This window comes from Passer domesticus, chromosome 2, assembly GCF_036417665.1.
Source record: "Passer domesticus isolate bPasDom1 chromosome 2, bPasDom1.hap1, whole genome shotgun sequence".
Taxonomy (NCBI): Eukaryota; Metazoa; Chordata; class Aves; order Passeriformes; family Passeridae; genus Passer; species Passer domesticus.
In genome coordinates this window covers 17993971-18011591 of record NC_087475.1, presented here as the reverse complement: position 1 = coordinate 18011591, position 17621 = coordinate 17993971, and the positions used below count along the sequence as shown (strand labels likewise).

At 41.1% G+C, this 17621-nt stretch overlaps 1 protein-coding gene across 3 annotated transcripts; it reads right to left on the bottom strand.

The window, feature by feature from the left end:
• Positions 1 to 1960: 1960 nt before the first annotated feature.
• On the bottom strand, positions 1961 to 11073 carry PIGA (phosphatidylinositol glycan anchor biosynthesis class A). 3 transcript variants are annotated; one of them, XM_064407628.1, is made up of 6 exons: positions 10970 to 11073; positions 10113 to 10765; positions 9428 to 9560; positions 8248 to 8380; positions 6876 to 7082; positions 1961 to 5335 (listed from the first exon to the last, which is right to left on the bottom strand). In XM_064407628.1, the coding sequence occupies exons 1-6, from the start codon at positions 11008 to 11010 to the stop codon at positions 5033 to 5035; spliced, it is 1470 nt and encodes a 489-aa protein (XP_064263698.1). In that variant the 5' UTR covers positions 11011 to 11073; the 3' UTR covers positions 1961 to 5032. The 3 variants fall into 3 exon arrangements, with proteins under 3 accessions (XP_064263698.1, XP_064263699.1, XP_064263700.1); XM_064407629.1 differs by lacking the exons at positions 10113 to 10765; positions 10970 to 11073 and adding an exon at positions 9926 to 10056; XM_064407630.1 differs by lacking the exons at positions 10113 to 10765; positions 10970 to 11073 and adding an exon at positions 9938 to 10054.
• Positions 11074 to 17621: the final 6548 nt, after the last annotated feature.

The window sequence follows — 17621 nt, the reverse complement described above, 5'->3', positions numbered from 1 at the left end:
AAGAAAACATTCCTCCTGGAGCCAGAGGAATAGTAAAAGCTGTAAAGAACAAAATGTTGGATGCAGAGAAAAAGGACACATAAAAATATTAGGACCATAACAAAGTAAAGTCAGCCTGAATAACGGAGAAATATTTCTTGTGTAGGATTTACGAAAGTTAGTTCTCAACACGAGACAAGCAAGAGCACCTTTTAACACAAAAATGAGAAAACAGGGCTTTTGGTTGCAAAGGAAATTCATTGATTTCTTTCTCAATCAGCCTAATAGGTGGTATGTAGAATTGTACACGTCCATAAAACTGAGAGAAATACAAGAAACTGAAAACCAGGTGATTGCCACTGAAATTCCTTTATCCCTAATGGAATAATACCAAAGAGCTCTCCAAGTGCTCTAGAAAACCACAGGAAAGTTTGAGTGCTTGGAGGCAGTTGCTGGAACACAACTCTCCCAGAAGGACTAACTCTATTTGTGTAGCAGCAAAATCACCCTCCTGGCTTCAGTACAAGACAAATAAAGATTTTCAGTTAAATTATTCAGTGAGTCATTTGAGAAAAACTTGTGTAATCTCCTAATCTGCTCTTAGTTACAAGAGCACTAGGAAAATTAATTCAGTGGATGTAAAAGAAAATTGTCGTTGAGAAGACAGCTGAACAGCATGGTGGAAAGTATAAACACTGGGGAGGGTGGTAGTCAGGCAAACAACAGCAAGATCGGGTGTGATCACGCAGAAATCTCTGGCATTTTTGAAACTAGAGAGATGAGCAACATGGTGTAGGCGTGAGAGCAGGCAGATCACAAGAGCAATGACAGTGCAGACACAGGATTGCCATCGTTCCTCCCTTGCTCTTTTGAGCATCATTGCTGTGAGCTGAACAAGGTGCAGTATGCAACTCCATTGATAGACTTGAGTGAACAAGTCAGCCCCCTGTAGAAAAAACACAACTCACTGAGAACTGCTGCAAGATGCCCTAAGTACTCCAAGAATCACTCTGCCTTAACTCTAGAATAACTACTAAATTGTTAAATCAAAGTATCCAAAAGGTAAATAGAAGTAGTTAGCTAGATCCTCCAAAAAACTCAAAAAGTAATGTTTATATATGCTAGTTTACACACATGCAAGAAATAAGCAGGAAAAAAGGGCAATCCAGCTTAGAAAACAACTCATTTTCAGTAAGGTTCACCTTAACTTTATCCAGCTTCTAGGGAGAAATACCAGATGACCTGAAGAATTTGGCAAGGATGAGGAAAAGGGATGAGGAATTCTTATCTGGAAGAACTTCAAAGAGGTATTGGTCTATTCTTATGCTACCCACACTTTGAATTACAGCAATGTACTTCTAATGTATGTAGTTGGGATTAGAGTATCCCATGTATTCAGTCAAAGTAAGGCAACTGGGGGAAAAAAAGGAGTCAGAAATACTCAAACAGAAGAGATGAGAACAAAGATGCCCATACAGAGCCTGGCTAGTTCTTTTCTATCTGTTTAATCTAATAAATGACACTACTTCCCACACAAGCCTTGCCTTATTTGCATCCTTAGGTCAGCACACTTACAACACTCCTTTTAAAAAGAGATGTGGAGAGTGACTCACTGGCTGCTCTCACGCCAATGTGGGATTCATCTCACCTATCTGCCACCCATCACGCTGGGTAGGGTCTGGTTCTTGAAACTCCTGCTGCTGCCTGGGCAGGAAGACAGCAAATTCCAGCAGCAGCCAGTGCCTGTGTTCCCAGGGAATGCACCAGTCCCTCTGCTTAGACAAGCAGCTTGAAGAACCAGCATGGACAAGACCACCAGCCATGCACAGTTCAAGCTCAATGAATCCTGCACAAGTAGCATCTCTGGAGTTGTGACAGTGTTGAAGCATGTCAGGATCTGAAAGCAACCTAATCTGCCTGCTAGCTTTACAAGAAAAATGTATCATTTTGATAAATTAATAAATTCAGACACATAGCCACATCCTGTCATTAGTTTTATTCCCTTAAAAAACATCCACCTTTTATCTCTGTCAATGTTCAAGTCATTAGGGAAAACTGTGGAAGTCGACATTATACAAATGTCATGATGCACAGCAAATATCATGAGACTACTTTAATGACAGCAATTAAACACCAAAAATATTGAAATACTTTTAATTTAAAAAATCAAAATATTAAACCATTTTGAAATTATTGTATCTATTTACATAAAGTCTGTATTTTACTGAAGCAGAAAGCACCAGAAAGACTTTTACAATTAATTTTTAAAAGCTCAAGCATATATGAAAAAAGGACTAGTAAAGAGAAATTAATATAAAAAAGGGAAAAAATATAAACAGATGCAGAAGAAATTGACCACAAAACAAGCAAATTACAGTAGTTGCCTTCTTACAGATACATCCACACCCACTAAAACACAGTCTGAAAGACTAATCTTATATCCACACTTTACATGATGCTTGTATGGTGCATTGTATGGATTAACCTACAATTTTCACTACCTTAATTCACAGTGTCTGCACATAATGTATTGGAAACAACATTTCTCCTTGTGCCTGGGGATGGAATTTCATTGCAGTTTGGGAGGGGGACATTCTGTACAGGTCTTCCTCCTCCTCCTCTTGCACTGCTCCATGCAAGACATTGCTTAATGAGTGTCATTCTCCCTTTCCTAACATTTCCCTGGTATTTCACAACTATCAAATGTTACCTGCAAGCACAATTAAAACATTTTAATTTTTAACAAATTATTTTATTAATTTCTAACCACACTCATTATCTCAGTATTTTTTTTAGTATTCTGCTTATTTTATTTAACCTTTTTCATGTTACCCACTGATATTTTGTAAAACTGTAAACGTTTCTGTGGCATTTACTCCACTGCACAAGGCCAGTGAGCAAATCATTCCCACACTTCTGCAGAATACAAGTGGTGTTATCTGAGAAACCAGTTATGGGTTAAGTTTGTATAGCAGCTTGAACAGAAAGATGATTATTAAAAAACATTCTCCAACAACCAGTGGTGAAAAGCAGCATTATAGTTGGTAGTTTTGTATTTTCTAATTATATGCTCCCACATATTAATGAAATGTAACCATTCTTTATGGAAAGGTAAATAAACCTCTAGATAATCTTTACATTGGTCTTGTAAACAAGACTATAACAAGGTTTTATTACGTTATTCATAAGTACACAATGTTCCACAAAAGAAATCTTCTTTTAAATAGATACATGCAATCCTTTTGATTGGTTTCTTGCAACATCTGCAAACACAAAACAGAACTAAAAGAGAACAAACAAAATATTACTAAAATGACACACACACACACATATACATATATAACATTTCCTTGGAGTGGCAATCGGTATTTTCAAAAGGTTGTTAGAAATTTGAATGCTTGAACAATATAAAAAAAAGAATAACTTAGAAAAGTAGAATATTAGCTTAATTCTACCCATTCATTGTTAAATCTTGTGGCACATTTTAGATGACTTCCACTTTCAATGCAGAGTTTGAAAAACTCAAATTGTAATATTACACGCTGTATGTTACGTATCAAAGGCTAAAAATTCTAGTAAAAGAAAATAGACTTTATATATGGCAATTATTTACATTATCTTTGTGTTTCATGAAAATATGTTCAATGAAATTATAAAATGCTTGTGTAATTACATCTCTACCAAAACAACATGAATTTGGCAGAAGTAGTGTGTTAAATACTACCCTTCAAGGGTTTGGAAACAGTGTTTTCATATTGCACAGTTTTAGTATTAATACAGTGTCCAACAGCACACAATACTCCAGAGTCATGAAATAGGAAGCTTATCATCATTAGAGATGCTTGAAAAAGAAACTAACCCAGTGCATCAGACAAGGGGCAATTTTAGAGGTGGTTGACACAAATGAAGTAAACTCCTCTTCTCACACACACTGGCACAGTGCTGTGCTGCCTCCTGCCCCACGTACACATCCCTCAGACTCCTCACAGCTGCTCCTTCTCTCTGCCTCCCCATGAAAAGCACAGCCATTGTTATTTCCACTTAAGGGACACCTTCCCAAGATTTCACGTGCAGCACCTGCCAGCCAGTGTCTCTGATGTGGGTGAGGTGACACCACTCTCCCTGAACGCTGTCCCTCCCAGAGATGGACTGAAATGCCACTTTGGTCATAAGTAAGGAGAAAGAAGCAGGGGGAAAAGGGATGGGTGGGTGGGAGGTGGGAGAGAGCAGGTAAGCACGAGTGTGCTTGTTAAGCCCTTCAGAGTTTTTGCTCTCTCACATGTGTTACTTCACACTTTGGCACAGACTGCTGGAAGTTTTCAGGCCTGAGATGTTTCTAAAGGCTGTATTATCTCTAAATAATACTATTTCTTCCCCTATGTACCGAAAAACAAAAACAAAACCCAAAACCACTATAAGCTTTAGATCATTTTCACACATGTATGAGAACAGGACAAATTTAGCACCTCTGAAAATATCAGAAAATCATTATGGAATGTTGATTTAGCAACAGGATGTGCAAATCTGACTAGGGAAGAATTTCAAAATAATAATGCTACCCAGGCAAAACACTGTCACTGGGACACAACTGCTGGAACCAAGTCTCTGAAATTTACATGGTAATGGACTTTATGACTAATTTCAACTGCCATTTTCATCTTAGGAGAAAAAAGGTGTATTTTGTTGAGCTTTTAATTATTTTGAAAGAGGTCTTAAAAATCACAGTAAATATCAGGGATTAGCAGGAACTACAGTAAGCTAAGAATTGTTGTGTTTTGTTTTCCCAAACACCTAAGTCCCTTTCTGCAATGTTCAAGTTATCAAGAAAAATCTTGTATTTTTGTTTCCAAGGCTTCTGATATATATAAAAACACGTTCTCCTCCCGGCTTTCAGTGCAAAAGAGATGCCCATAAATTTGCTTGAATCCAAAACTGAACTAAGAACATCATCCTAAATTGAGGTAGCACATTGAACTAAGTTTCTTTCCAAGAACTTCAGAAAGAAACTAATGAGTTGTAAGAGTAATGTCTCTGTCAGCAAGCATTAAAACTTTTAGTGACCAACACATTCTTCCCTGTCCACTTGAGCAATTTCGGAATTTGGAAGTTCTTCTTTAACTCTTCTTTTTTTCCCAAAAAAATACTGTTTAGTCCATGCACCCTTAGGTCCTGTAGCATCTATTGCAACATCAATAATGGAATCTGGAGTCATCCACCTCAGAAACACCAAGAGGAGGCAGTTCAGAACAGCAAAAAAAGCAAAAATACACCCAGTCACTGGACCACAGTGAGTCATTAGTCTGTCAAGTCGCTCCTTCATTGGTAAAACCACTTCATCTGCAACTCTGTCGTACACCTAAACAGAGGGGAGACAGAAAGTAACATCTTAAAAATGCATTGATTCTACCTCAAAAATCAGGCAGTACTTGGTCATCACTGCACAACTTAAATGTAGTAGTCTTAGCTACCAGATGGGGCAAATATTACCCTCCAAAAAGCTTTGCAGATTCCAAGTGCCGATTTATGAGTCTTGTTCTAGATATTTCATTCATTTGTTTAAGGAGAAATATGACACATTCTCTTCTTTTACACACTTCAAAAGTATTTCATTAACTAGGAAGGCTGCATAAGTTGTCTCTCATGTAATATTATACAGAAAGGGTTGGGGGTTTTAATGGATTGAATGGGTTCTAATCTCACAGTCACATCAGTCCCAGGAAGAGCTTGAACATGCAATTATGAGATTTTAAACATAAAGATGGATGAACTCATAGGTGAGTTTGGCACTATTCCAAATCTCCTTTTGTTTGAAGAAACAGTAGTTCAATTGCACAAAGCAAATACATGCTACTAGTGACTTATTATACATGTCAACCACAGCCAACTACAAACCACTCCAAAAAGGCTTGAAGGACACAGTCGTTTCCTTAAGAATGTTACAGACTCCATTCTACAGGTAACTTAATTTCATAACAAACAACTGTCTTCTATACAATTTAAGATCTATGCATTCTTCTACCAATTCTATGAGTATTTTCCTTCATGAAGTATTGGTGGGTTTTTTTAAGAAAAGGCAATGGAAAGCAAACTCAAATCAAGGCTAACGTCTGTAAAAACTTTGCAATTCAAATGTTGCCTGCACTTATGAATGATACTGATAGCATTTGAAAATAAAATAAACTGGTTGTACATGGCACTTTGAGGAGGCTTATGAGAGATATACAGCTGAGTGCAGTACAATCTAAGTAAGAGGCATGGGGTTCAGCTACTCTCTCCTTCCTAAAACACAGGAGCTGAAGTCAAAAGTGACACAGCTCCACAGGTGTTCGTAACATTATTGCAGCCAACATTCTTCACTGAAGGCAGTTTTTCTACTGAAGTGCAGCTCTAGTTCTGAAATATAATTTCCAAACTGTGAAAATAACTTTTCATTACAAGCACAGCTTATGTAAACTCAGCTGTGTTCTGCCTTCCAGCACTGAACTATCTCTCATAATTTTAAACTACTTGTTAGCACATGGCAAAGCTTTGTCATGCACTGTTCTTACCTTGTCATAGACCTTATGCAGCACATTTTCCAGCTATGCCAGAAAAGTTACTTCATGTCAAGACTTGAACAAATAAAGAGTAGAAATCTAGCTAATGATCTAGGCTTTTCTTCAAAATATTTACCAACAATTACGACATTTTAGAAAATACAAACAGAAAAATCCACCTATCCATTTAGGGGGAAAAAAGCATTTTCTGGACCTTTTAAAACCATGTATGTTTGACAGGAAACATGCTGAACAATTACACTGGAATATTACAAGGTGAATGTGCACAGTAATATGTCAAAGAAAGAATTGTTTCAGAAATGTACTTTCAGAGAATTTAAAAGAAGGGATTGTACATACTTTCTCAGTTCTCTCTGCTACATTCCTCCATGTATAAAATGTCTTTACTTCATTATGAACAGTTTCTGGAGATGGCAGAGTTCCTGATCTGAGCTGGGCAATTGCTTTTTCTAGTCCATCACACAAAGATTTCACAGAGGGCTCACACAAAATGATGAGATTTTCTGGAAGTACCTCTGGAATCCCACCAACTCTTGTACTCACCACCTTTGAAACAAACAAAAGAAATGGCACACATGCAACATAAAAAATGAAACTTTGTGATGGCAATGCTATTACATGGTTTAGATGCAGCTATTTAAAAGAATAGGAAAATATCATAGTTTGGGAACTCTACATATATGTGAACTAAAGGTGTAAATCCCAGAGAAGATGAAGCATAGCAGATTACCTTCAACATTGTCCAGAATGAGTCTTTGGTGCCATGATAAAACAGAAGACTAATCAGACAGGTCTAATGAGAGGTTATGAGACAACTTTCCTGAAGGTGTGTGCCACAGTACACAACTAAACCAGTGTAACCAGATTTTGGACATTTCTTTCAAAGTATCTCAAAAAAAACCTGTTACCTCTATTTGCAGAGGATAATTTTACCACACACTTAAAATTTCAGTTTCCTAGGTTACTGAACACTTGCAAAAATTTATGTATATTAATTTAAATTATTATTTTTAAAGTGAAATCAGAAATTACTAAGACTCACATTGTGCAATCATCTCTAAACATTGGGCAATAAGAAACTGCAGAACTTCCTCACCTCTAGAGAAGAGATGGCAAGAGAGTAACTACAACTAGGTAGTAACTGCTGTCAAAGGATACTGAAGTAAAGAAAAAACTGAGGTCACTCACATTTTCTATACTTACTGTAAATTAAATACTCTTATCAGTCTGTCTTTTTAATAAGGTTTCTTTATGATTTTTTGTGAAACCCTGATTATTTATAGCTATTGACTCAACTTCTTTTTGAGTTGTCAATCTGAGTTGTAAATTAGTTAGGGCTTTTACTGTTCTCTCTCCAACTTATCTTGAATCCCTCCACAGCAGGACAATTTTTCTGCACCTCCTTTTGAAGTAAACCTTTGTGAACATCAACTACCCCAAAACTCTGTAAAGGAGTACATACAAAATAGTATTTTGGCTAGTTCAGAGGACTGAGAGCAGATCTACAAGTTATTGCCAATTCTACACAAAACTCTTCTCAGAGTTAACCCTTCTGTCTCAGCTTCCAGGTGATCTGTAAATGGGCATAACATTTGCTTACCTCTGTCAAGACAGAGCCTCAGATGAAATCAATGTGATAAGTACATATTATTTTATTGTGAAATTTGTTTAAAATGGATACATGATTTCTAGATACTGAGATTTTTTTTACCTGTAAACCACAGCTTGCTGCTTCCACAATAGCCATACAGAAGGCCTCAGTGAGGGAAGTGTTGAGAAAAATGTGTCCCTGGACCAGGACATTTCTGACATCCTGGTGTTCTAAGCCTCCTAGAAGACGCACCCTGCATACAAGAGGGAAAAAAAATAAAAATAAAAACAACCCAGAGATAAACACCAGATTTGGACCATAATAATGCCACACATTCTGAAAAAGGTACCAGTGGTTCACACTAATCTAGTGAGAGAACAAGGATGGGCACCTCAGTTTAGTTTCCTCTAAATTTTTCCAGCAATGGAAAAATAGAAGATCCCGCTTTTTTTATTATCACACTGAAAGAAACTTCTGAAAATAAAATTGGTAGGAAAATTTGCTGTTTTAATGACATTTGCCTCCAGAACATTGCTACTGAGCCTTCTAGTTCTGCAAGAAAAAATGGCTTCCTTCAGTTAAAAATTAAGATTTGTCAAATGCATTATCTGAATTTTCAATGTGAGGTTTGACCAATCTCAGTCTGACAAGCGAAAAAGTTTTTAAGATACAATGATCAGGACCTATCACCTTGAAGAGATATTGGAAAACAATAAAGGGTAAAATAAGACTGATTATGACAATTTTAATTGGGGAAGTCACCGACTAAAACACAAAACAGGCAACAAAAAATATAGAAAATAAAACGAACAGAATATGAAGCTGTCCTTGATCAAGAAAACCCAACAGAAATACATAAATGCATCTGTATCATGGCAACATTCTGGTAACAAGGTAGCACCAGGGAACAGACTTGTAGTACCACAAGAACATATAGGAGACAAGCACTATGCTGAAGAGTTTCATACTGAAATAATAAATTCCTGGCAGTCATCATGACATGCAATGGCACAAATGAGCTGTTAACACCTGATGCCATATGAGATCCAAGCACCATGGATGCAGAGAGGGGCATGATAAATCTGTATCTAAGTCACCTTTCTGTGACTTGAGTGAAGGCTCATTCAGGGCCTACTCACAGAAACATGAATGAACTTGCTGGACCATAGTCCAGCTCAAAGTCTTCAGTGTCTGGTTTATCTGCCTTGCCTTTAGGCCTCCTCAGGCTTTGGGGTTTATCTGGGGGAGGGAGGCAGGCAGGTCCCCAGTCTGAAGGGTCATGGACACACAGAGAACAAACCTGTCATGCAGCTGGTATCTCTCCCGGACTTCTTCCAGTATGATCCGTTTTGGTCCTTCTCCTCCAACTAAGAAATGTATCTCCGGATATTTCTGACAGAGCTCAGGAATTATACCACTAAGCAAATCAATACCTAAGAGTAGAAAATTTAGGGCAAGCTGTTACTGTATTTGATTTCAGAACTTCTCATGATGTAGCCCACATCTACAACTATATTCAGGAGCAGAAGAACTGAAAAAAAAAGTCTCCTGAAGACAGTTACAACTACTGTACACAAAAATATGAGAAAAAAACCACAACTTGGAACCTCATAGGAGAAAAAAAATGGAAAAAAAATCACTTAAGCTGCTGTCACTGGATTAAATAAAAAACAATTAAAACACTTGTAACAGTGTATATATAGATTAGGCTCTAAATCTTATGTCCAAATAAGACATAAAACCTTCAATTTTACAAAGTGCAGTTTTTGGTCTCTTCAGTATTACAAAGGAAACACACCTGTGAACCCACCATGTACAAAAAACAAAAGTACATTTCTTCTTGAGCTCACAAACACAAAAGCTCGGAACAGCCACCTCACCACTCCCAATTCCATCCATTCCACAGATAAAACTGAAGTGGTACCTGACCAAGACCTCTCCAAAGAAAGAAAACCAAAACAAGCCTACATCTGATCCCCCATTACCTTTTCTGTAAACAAGTCTGCTGACAACAACAATCGTTATTGTGCTGTCATCCCTCCTCGAGGGGTCTGGAGTGAAGTCGGTGGGATCCACGGCGTTGGGGATGACCGAGACTATCCGCGGGTCCAGGGCTGCTCGCAACACCGTGTTCTCCTTGCTGGTGTAGGAGACGCAGATGATGTGGTTGGTGTCGCACAGGGACACCGTCAGCAGCTTGTTGGTCAGCACCGAGCTGACATCGGCGAAGCCGAAGAGGGAGTGGTCGGTGAACACGGTGCGCAGCCCCATGCTCTTGGCGTGGAACAGGGCGTCGTGCGCCATGGCCGAGAAGGAGCTGTGGGCGTGCACCACGGTCACCCGCTCCCGCACGAAGATGTACCTGAGCAAGGGCAGGCTGTGGAACAGCGTCGTGGCCGTGGACTGGTTGTACATCACCTTCAGGGGCAGGTAGTAGACTTTCAGCCCGCAGGTGAGGTAGCGGACGCCCTTGCGGTGGCCGTAGGCGTGGGTGACCACCAGCACCTTGTGGCCGCGCTCGATGAGGCACTGTGACAGCTGGTACACGTGGCTCTCCACGCCCCCCATGTTGGGGTAGAAGAAGTCCGACACCATGCACACGCTGTGCGCCGCTGTGCCCTCCATCCCAGGCCCGCTCCTGCAGGGGGAAGGAACCACAAGGCGCCATCACTCGCCGGCTGCCGCCCGCCACGACCCCCGGCCCCCTCAGCGTCGGCGGCGCCGCCGGGCCCGCCACGCGTCCCGGCAGGCCGCACGAAGGGAGGGGCGGCGCCGCGGCCCCGTGAAGAGTCCGGCGGCCGCCGCGGGAGAGCGCGGAGAGGGCGGGGGAGCGCGCACGTACCTGCCGGCGGCCGGCGCTCCCTGCGCGCTGCCCGGCGCCATGGCCCCATTTCCCGGTCACCGCCGCCGCCACGCCCGCGCGGGGCGGCCCGCAGCCAATCAGCGCCCGGCGCGGCGTCACGCGGGAAAACCGGCGCCAATCGCTGCGCCCGACTGGCCCTGCCTCAGCCCGGGATCCCGCCCCCGGCCCCGCCCCGATCCCGGACCGGGATCCCGCCCCGATCCCGGCCCCGCCCCGATCCCGGACCGGGATCCCGGCCCAGCTCCTAACCCGGGATCCCGCCCCGCCCCCGGCCCCGCCCCAGCTCCCATCCCGGCCCCGCCCCGCTCCCATCCCGGCATCCCGCCCCGCTCCCATCCCGGGATCCCGCCCCAGCTCCCGGCCCGGTGTCCCGCCCCGCTCCCGGCGCCAGGCACCGCGGGCACGGCGCGAATGCAGCTGCGGTGTCCTTACTGTAGTGGGAAGCTCGTCCCGGACGGCTGTTGTCAAAAAGCGTAGCACGGAGCTACTTAAAAAAGTGACATAAATGCTGTGGATGGGATTGCCTCAAAGTTCCAAAGGCTTTGCTCTGCCCCCAGTGGAGAAGCTCTTCTGGTGTGTTTGGCTCAGTTGCAGCTGGAGCTCCTGAAATGTTCTAGACTCTGCCACAAGTGCTGCAAGCTTGCTGTCTCTAAATGAAAATAAATTAAAAACAACATGGTTTTTATAGACGGTCCAGGAGCTTGGACACTGGGAAAGGATCACTTTCACACTGGGTTAGCATCACTTGGCTGTATATTCCTGGTCTTCTCAAGGAGCCTTAGCATCAGCCTTTTTTGCAGCTCCAACACTGTCCTGGCTGCTGCTGGCTGCCAAGAAGGGTGTTCACGCCTTTTCTGTGTGTTCCCGAAATTATATTTGGCAGCTCCTTCTTCTTGCCAAGATTTCTGATAGGAATTTTGTCAGATTTAAGTCTGTCATGACTCCTATGCAAATGTGTTTGTGAGTGACAGTAGAAGCTGACCTAGGCTGGAGTGCTGGCTGGGTGGATTCCTGTTGGATTGAAGCTTGGACAGATGTGGTTTGGAGGCTCTGATCCCAGGAAGGGAGGAACAGGACTAAGGAGGAAATCAGGCACTTCAGTCTGTAGACTGAAAGATGTGAAAATCTCTGCTGTCTTGAGTAAGAAAAGCAGTGCTCATTAATTGAATTTTTCTCGTGTGTTCAGACAGATGGGACCAGCACTGGCAAATCTGATTTCATCACCAGGTGGTTCTCTGGAGTGTCAAGAACCTGAATTTCAGGGTGAGAAGCTGAGTGTGAGGCCAGAAGAGGGGAAGCTTCTCACCAGCAACAGCAGGGTATGAAAGAAGAGTTTGAGAAGCAGGAGTTTGTAGGGATCCTGGTTCTCAGAAGAAAAAGTGTGTAAAGCTGTGGCCTTCAATTACATCTGGGAAAAAGCCACCAAAGTAGTGCCAGGAGAAGGAAGAATTTACCTGGGGGTTCTCCAGTGCAGCACCCCATGTGAGCTCTGGTGAATGGTAGGGGTGACCTCCCTTGCTGTCACACTGCCCTGAAGAATCGAGCTGTCAAGTCACTCCAATTTTAGCTGTTGGGAAAACAATACTTATGGTTTTAGCTATTTAGATTTTTTTTTTTATATTAGTTCTTCATGTGTTGTAATTAGTTCTTCTAGAGAAGTTGTAATTCTTGGTATGCAAACTTAAAAAATATGAAGAGAAATCACAGCTGGTACATGACGTAGCAGCCTCTTTCTTTACTTTCCTGGCAGTTGGTCACAGGCTCTGGATGGCCTTCTGAAGGAGATCAGGGATTGTGGCCAACCTTCATGCCTTTGGCCTGGCATGTTGTCTTTGGTGGTCTGACATCTGTGCTCTTCATTAAATGTGTCTAGTTGAGCTTAATGTCATTCCTGTCTGTGGTCCAGTAAATCCCCCTGTATCAGCAGCCTTCTCCTGTTGTCATGTTCAAGGGAACTTGAAAAATTTGTCAAGGAGCCTAGGACAAACCTTAATGGAAAGGAAAGGAATCTTTGCCACTGCCAAGTTGAAAAAGGTACTGCTAAATTTTGTCTCCACAGCTGATTCACAAGGATGGGATAACATTCACTTTTCACTGGCTGTGGTGTTGTGTGGTGTATTCATAAAATTGTCACAGATCCTGGTCCTATCCAGAGTCTATCCTGGCCTGGTCTGAAGTGAAGCTGATACTGAAGGGACCAACAGCTGAAGAAAGAATCAAATTTTCTTACTTTCTAAATCCTGCACTCAGTATATTCACCCCCTCACTTACAGCACATACAAGGTCAGAGTGAGACTGTAGGATAAATAGAGAGTAAAGATGTAAAACCTGTGACAGCAAAATAATTGCCACTTCCAAGCCTGGTCCTTGAATGCTCTCTAAAACATCTCATAAATTGAGTTAATGGAGAGAGAAGATGGAGGACACTCCAAGAGACTCCTGTGGCTTTGTTCAGGTAGCAGATGCCATCATGCCTCAAGGAGACCTCTTCAGTCTTCCTGAAAATATAGGAAAATTTTCTGCCAAGTACTCTGCACTTTCCACTCCCATTCAGCCTCCTCTCAGGCTGAATTTGCCACTCTCTCTCCTGTCAGCCTGTTGGGTGACATTGCTCTTATTCCATGTCTGTATGGAGCAAAGACTATCAGTGTTTGGTGAAGTGGCTTTGCTGTGTGTTATAAGTTGGTGTATTAAATTAATGCTTTTATTTACACTCCATAAGCCTAAAGCATGCACATTTATCATTAAAAACAATAGTAATTGACAAAAGCAAGCTATCGGTTATTCACAGAGTACTTCAAAAAAGAGCTGTGAAGCAGTGCTGCTCTAGAGCCTGATGCAGTGACAAGGGAGCCACAGTGCTGCTGGAAATCTTGTGACATGGAACAGTGGTGTGAGATTGCACAACTGGCTTGAAGTGAAGGACATTTCCTTTTTATTATCCAGGGAAGCAGAAACTGTTGAAAGCCACAAATGAAGTACATCAGTGAAAAATAATACTGCTGAATGGAGAATTGTGGTTTATGGATGTATCATAAACAGAGACAGGTTAATGAAACCAAGCAGGACAGCCAGAGACAGCCCAACACCTTTTTTGAAAAATGATAGTATTTGCCGTTTTTGATCCTGCTGGAATTAAATAGGCTCCAAAACAAAGAGGAAAGCAGTATTGCTTGGAATTGTTCCTCTGAAGAAAGAGGACTAATTGTCCTTCCATTTAGTTTACTTTTTTACTCTTAGGGTAGGGCTGAAGAGCCTGTCACTTCTAAGATTCCTGCATAGGGGGAGTGAGGGTCCAACTGTCTACCTCAGCAGTAATTTTTTGCTGCTAGGAAATAGCTACAGGATCTAATAGATTTCTATAATACCATGGAAAGGTTGGTTTTGCCTGGTTTCTACTACAGATGGCCAATCTTATTACCTGGCTGTAATACCTCCCATAAAGCAGCCAGGAAAAATCATGGTTTTCTCATTCAAGCACCTGGGTTTTCCTATTCATGGAATCCCACAGAAGCTGGCTGAAATTACATGTTAATGTACTTCTGAAATACAGGTTTCAAGTTGAAGGCTTAACAAACCACAGTGCTGTCTGTGAAGGAAATTACCACTAAACGCAAACTGGAGAAAGGGCTTATTTTCTTGAAGCCAGATTTCTCTCTTAAATGCCAGAAAATAAGTTGGTTTTCCATTTTACAGACACTTATCCCTTCCAAGCAGTTTGGAATTCATCTGTGGGACATGAATTGCTAGCAGAAGGGAGAAGTTGATTGGCAAGGCTGAAGGCTGTGCCTGTTTGCTCTCACATGTGTGTAACCTGTGCCTCTCATGCATGCCCTGAGGTCTCAATCATTTGGTCATTCTCTGCATGTTACAGTGCTCTTCCACCCCAGAGCATTCCCTTCCCTGTCAAATCAGGTCAGTGAGGGTGAAGATGAGCATGAGGGCTTGGGAGCAGTCAGGATATACACCACGAGTAGCTTCCAGTCCTCTGGGCTTACAAACAAGTTACATCTCTTAGCAGGACACAGGATAGGACAGCTGCTCCCAGTGCGTGGCTGTTACTGAGAAGAATCCTCTTTTACACCACCTGCCAGTGAGTCTTTCACCACTGCCATTCCAGTACCTGGACACTTGGTCTCTGGTCCTTCCTGGTCCCTAGCAGGAGCAGTCATGGCAAACAAAGCCTGGATGGTGCCTGTCTTCTGCCTTCTCAGAAGTTCCAGCTTAAGTACTCATCAAGGAGGGCAGAAAAAAGATTCCTGAGCCCACAATGCAAAGTGATGTCTCTGCTTATCCTGACATTTTAGGTCTGTCAGAAGTTGATTTTGTACTGGCAGACCCAGGGAATATCTGTTCTGCAGCCAGCATACCACTATCAACTCTCTAACAAGCCACCTGACTAATTTGAGAGAAATACAATTCTGCCTGTGTCTGATTTTGATCAAATGATTAAATGACTTAGAGTAACACACAGGTCTGCAGGCCTGGAGTCAGTTATGAAGCCACAGCATGTTGACCAGCTAACAAAATGGGTTTAACTGGAAGTTGAGTGTGTGTGAGGACTTGGTGGTGGAGGAGGAAAAGATGTGCAGTGACAACAGTAGATGGAGCTATTGGAAACTTAAAATGTGTTTGTCCTTGTGGTGCTGCAAAATATCTCTGTGCAAAGCTGAAGAACCTTTACCCGGTATGTTTTATTTCCCACTGCTAATGCCCCTACCCACAAATGCTCCAGAACATTTCTAGCACTGTTCTCTGTAGTCATTATAACAAATAGAGTAATACCTGTCTGCATTCTTCAGTTTGAATTTAAAGGAAACTAGTTTTGCTTTAAAAATAAGCATGAACTATCTATAGTTCTATATATTGATACTATAATTAACTCCATATTGATAGTTTGAATCCAGATTTAAACTGTAAGGTAAGAATAATTAATTTTAATTATACTTTAAAATCCATTAAATGAGACAAGTGTTTATTTAAATTGATACTGTTACTGTAGCCTTGAATATTTAGAGATAAAAAACAAGGTAAGGTCTATGGAGGAAGAAGTAATTTTTATTTGATTGTTAGAACTGAGAAGACTCAGAGAGGCATGCAAACTATTCTCAAGGTGTGAAATGGAAGCCACAGATTGCAAGCTTTGTGGGGCTGGAAAGTGCTGCTCTGAGGTTAATTTAATTGATGTGGAGCAGGGCAAGGTGAAAGGTGACTGTACTCCAGGGCACAGGCAGAGAAGTGTAGGCATTCTTAGCTCCAAAAGCTTTTAGGAGTGAGCTGTGGGTAGATTTAAAATGAGATGCACAGGGAAATGCAGGAAGAGAGAGGCTGGATGACTTTCAAGAGATTTTCATGATATGCCTCATAACTCAGCTACAGGAAAATATTGATGTTTATGGCAAAGACAATATTGATAAGAAGCATTGCATAGTTCTTGTGGATGTGTTAAGCTCTTCCTTGTCTTTCATCACTTGTATTGGTGATTTCATTCAGAGGACTGAATCAAAATAACTGCTATGCAACTGTATTTGAATGTTTAAACACAGTTCTGAAAAGTTAGTCCATTAATAGGAACCAGGATACACTTTCCCGAGAAAAAAGATCAAAGGATGCACATGAGTGTGCACAGACAGTGGGATTTGGGATCAGGGGAAAGTTTTGGATAAATGCCTTGCCAGTGAGTTACCTTACAGAAACTGTTGGTTTATCTGGGTATCCTGCATTACCTTTTCACCTGGACCTGTGATCCTAAGCCACACATCAGAGATATTCTTCACCAATTAAAAATACCACTAAGCATAAGAAAGTGGGGTAAAAGGCCAAGTGAAATGCTTCCTACTTTGTTACCTTATTTTTTAGACACTTAATTTGTGATCACATTCCATAACTAGATATTTTTTGTATAACTACTGTTGTATTTTTAAAATATATATAGCATATACCAATGCAGACTAGAATTAAATAATTGATGATTCAACCATAAACATTTTAAATGTACCTTTAGATATTTAAGAGAGGAAACAGTTCATGCTAAATTATGATCCCCCACTGTCTGCTCTCAGCCTTGAATGACCTTTCACATTGAGTAGTATTGTAAAGTTTGATAAAAGTGAAAACAAAGAAGAGTGTTAATGGCCTTGAAGTCAAAATGCAGACCAAGCCCTGACACATCATTTTGTGTACTCATTTTGTTTTATTGGCCTAAGGAGCACTTTTCTTTTATCTTAATTTAAAACAGATTTTTTACCCCTGAGTTAAAAGTTTTTTGTGAGGTTTTTAAGTAACTGCTGATGTAGGAGTTTGATAAATAAAATGAATGGCAGTACATCACTTGTAATCCCTGCTTACTTGTTTTTTTAAATGTAGACTTTAATAAATGAGAATGTAGATTTACTTGGCCTGGTATCTACCTTGTAGTTCCAGAAAGAGCAATTCACTCCACAAGTCCAGAATTAGAAGATGACAACCTCTTTGGTATTTTCAAGTTGAAATGCATTTAGCAGTTGTTTAGAAAATACAAAGGAAACAGCCAGCTGAAGGAGCTTCCTCAGATTCAGCTCTGGGTTCTCAAGATTTTCCTTTCCTTTTTGTTTTTACACTACTGTAAAGCAAAATAACTTTAATCACATAA

Bases quoted from the DNA above. Each gene is read 5' to 3' on its own strand.
- PIGA (XM_064407628.1), bottom strand. From the start codon at position 11,010: ATGGCGCCGGGCAGCGCGCAGGGAGCGCCGGCCGCCGGCAG. The intron at 10,766-10,969 runs GTACGTGCGCGC...TTCCCCCTGCAG, and splicing joins GGAGCGCCGGCCGCCGGCAG to GAGCGGGCCTGGGATGGAGG. The intron at 5,336-6,875 runs GTATGTACAATC...CCCTCTGTTTAG, and splicing joins TAGCAGAGAGAACTGAGAAA to GTGTACGACAGAGTTGCAGA.